This window comes from Nanorana parkeri, unplaced genomic scaffold (genome assembly GCF_000935625.1).
Source record: "Nanorana parkeri isolate BGI_ZX_2015 unplaced genomic scaffold, ASM93562v1 scaffold1445, whole genome shotgun sequence".
NCBI classification, from domain to species: domain Eukaryota; kingdom Metazoa; phylum Chordata; class Amphibia; order Anura; family Dicroglossidae; genus Nanorana; species Nanorana parkeri.
In genome coordinates, this window is record NW_017307713.1 from 19,417 (window position 1) to 22,632 (window position 3,216).

General features: G+C 45.8%; 1 protein-coding gene across 1 annotated transcript in view; it reads right to left on the minus strand.

Moving 5' to 3' along the window:
• Nucleotides 1-397: 397 nt before the first annotated feature.
• Nucleotides 398-3,216, minus strand: part of SLC25A5 (solute carrier family 25 member 5) — a 3,012-nt gene continuing 193 nt past the window's right edge. Inside the window, exons 2-4 of the mRNA XM_018570043.1 lie at nucleotides 1,360-1,866; nucleotides 1,137-1,277; nucleotides 398-909 (exon numbers count right to left, since the gene is read on the minus strand). Of these exons, the coding sequence (XP_018425545.1) occupies nucleotides 752-909; nucleotides 1,137-1,277; nucleotides 1,360-1,866 (806 nt within the window). The 3' untranslated portion in view covers nucleotides 398-751. The remainder of the gene's footprint in view (nucleotides 910-1,136; nucleotides 1,278-1,359; nucleotides 1,867-3,216) is intronic.

Genomic DNA, 3,216 nt, shown 5'->3' on the forward strand with positions numbered 1-3,216 from the left:
TCACAAAAAAAATCACAAAAAACAGCCCCCATACATCTCATAAAGTGACCAAAGTAATTTGGCAAAATAGAAAAGCAGGAAACTGGCATTGGTGATGTTGCCAAAGACTCATATTCCCATATTCTTCCCACCAATTTGTTTGTGAATTGCCCCATATTCTTACCACTGTCCTACGTTGACTCAATTTGTAAAAGTTGACAATTAACCAAGTAATCTTCTTGCTAACACCTAAGAGCCAATCTGCTGAGATCAGTAGCATCTTCCTTGCAGTTCTGGAAAGGTGGACATTTATGGAAAGGTGGACATTTATAACAAAAGCCATCGCCACCCTTTTTAGGCACCTCAATTTACTTTTTTGGGTTCCCAGTATTTACAGCCATTAAAAACACCAAAGGGATAGAGCCATATTTTTTATTTCCTCCAACCTAGGTTATGTAAAAACATGAATGACTGAAATAAAAAAATAAAGGAACATTGAATTGAGTCCCATCAAGTAAGCCCACCTACTGTCAGAAGGTCACTACAAAGGCAGGCCCCACTGGTAGTAAGTGGGTATAAGGGAATGATTTATGTTAACGTGGAAAGCTGGTGAAATGCAATAAACTTGTTTCCCCCAAATATCAACCAGTAAGATTACCAGTTACATTTTTTATAAATAAAGGTGTGTTTGACAAAAAAGAAAGTCCAGAACATTCCGGGTATGTTACATAATACAGCATGCCAGGTCACGGACATCTGAACAAGGACAGGTTTACATGACTTTCTTGAGCTCATCGTACAAGACCAGGACAAAAGCACCACCCATTCCTCTGAGCACGTTGGACCAGGCACCCTTGAAGAAAGCCCTGCTACCTTCATCTCTTGAAATCTTCTTCCAGCAGTCAATTGTGCCAGAGTACATGATATCAGCTGGAAGAGAAAAAAAAAAAAAAGTTGATTTAGTTCAGTCATACATCTATGCAAGCACAAGACAAGCAATACACTCACCAAATAAGGTCCATCCACTAACCCATTAGCCCAGAATTTGAGTTCCTTACTAGACTCCACGCTTAAACATTTTAATTACATAGGTCTGCAGTTGGCCCATGGTGGTCCTTTAGATATTGATTTCCTTCACTTATAATATCCTTGCTTACCTCCTTTCCTTCCAGACTGCATCATCATACGACGGCGGACTGTGTCAAATGGGTAGGAGGCAAAGCCGGCCACTGCTGTTACTGTCTGAGCAATCATCCAGCTAACTATTATGTGTGTGTTCTTGGGATCTGGAAGCATTCCTGTAGAGAAAAAAAATACAAGTTACAAACTTAGAAATGTTTCCACGTGCTTGGCAAACCAGCCACTTACAAATTCACCCACCTTTAGCTGTGTCGTAGATGCCAAAGTAAGCAGCTCTGTAAATGATGATTCCCTGGACAGACACATTGAAACCTTGGTAGAGACCTTTAAGCCCATCGGATTTGAAAATCTTGGCAAGGCAATCACCAAGGCCATTGAATTCTCTGCCGGCACCAGCCTTGCCAACATCAGCAGCTAGACGGGTTCGAGCAAAGTCAAGTGGGTAGACAAAGCACAAGGAGGTGGCTCCAGCAGCTCCACCGGATGCCAGGTTTCCAGCAAAGTAACGCCAGAACTGGGTCCTCTTGTCAACGCCATCGAGGAAGACCTTCTTGTACTTGTCTTTGAAGGCAAAGTTGAGGGCCTGGGTTGGGAAATACCTGATCACGTTGGCAAGGTTACCACGCCAGAAGGACAAGAAACCCTGTTCTTTGGGGATACGGACAACACAGTCCATAATTCCTTTGTATTGCTTATCGACTGTGATTTGTTTGCTTGCATGTTGGACCTGGAAAGACAAGGACACAAGTCAATGACCTATACTTGGGACTTTGAAGGTTACAGTAAATGTTGGAACATCTTAAAAATCTTGAATACAATTAGACAAAAGCAGTTTTAGGGCTTATTCCATAGATTAATTCAGAATGAATGTCACCCCAATGCACCTTCCCAGCACACTTGCAGAGCAGGACAATGCTCTATCGTGTGTTCTGCTAAAATGCTGCACGTTGTGCATTAGGCAGCCCATTCAAATTGGCAGGCCTCCCTAACATGCTAGTGTTTAACTTACTGCAGCAGACCAAGCTGACCTGAACCTACATGTAGTATAATTGCACTTAACCCCCGTCTCTCTCCCAGTCTTACAATCATCCTCCAAGCCATCAAGATCCTGGGTGTGTGGCCTCCTGCTAAGACAGCTGCTTATAAAATCCTAAACTAGGCCCATGCAATCTGCATTTAATTGAAACAAGATCTGTATGAACAGAGAATACAGCACAGGTCATATTCTGACCAGCAGCACTAAAATCTCTCTGCATTGTGGATAAGACAAGCCTTCAATGAGATTCCACGTTAATCCTGCCTTAGTCATAAGTGTCATTGCACAGTATCAGTGCGCTCATGCCCCCGGGCTCTGCCTGCCCCAGCAAGGAACTGCACACCGGTAAAGCGATGACAAAGGCGGCAGCGATGACACAATAGAAGTCCACGAGTTTCCGGGTCAGGGACCCGCCCACTCCCCCATTCATTGTGCCGGCTGTGAACACGTGGTGACGGAAGGAGGAGGAGCGGCGGGGTGAATCCCGGGAAATCATTACACAACAGCCGGTCATCTGGAAGGACGAGTCATCTGGGAAAGGCCGAAGCCCCGCACAGGTACCTGCCATTGCGGCCGGCTATGGCGCGCGCTCACAGAAAGGGCATTGCATCCTTTTGTCCGACGCCGGGTGCGGGCCCCAGCCAGCGAACAAATCAGTAAAAAAATAGCCACATGGCCTCCGATCCCCCAGGGTACCGTGCACAGGCGTGCGATCCCATACAATCGCCTATCGTAGTCCCATAGTACTAAACCGCCCATTAGGAGTGCGGTCTCCTTGCTGCGACCTTGGCCGGAATTCGGTTGATCCGGCCGATTCAGATAGAAGGAAAATAATAAATGATTGGCAGGTGTCCCAGTGACTAGGTACCCAGAATAATCACATAGAAGTGATCGGTGATCAGGGCAAGGACACTGCGGATTACCTAGGCCTGCACCAGATTATGCTGCAGTCAAAGGGCATCCGCATTGTGCATTATATAACCTTCCCATTCACAGCCGTTACACCCCGGGTGATGACCGGTACAGCTAACCGCAGCAGGGGGAATAATGATGCGCAGCGG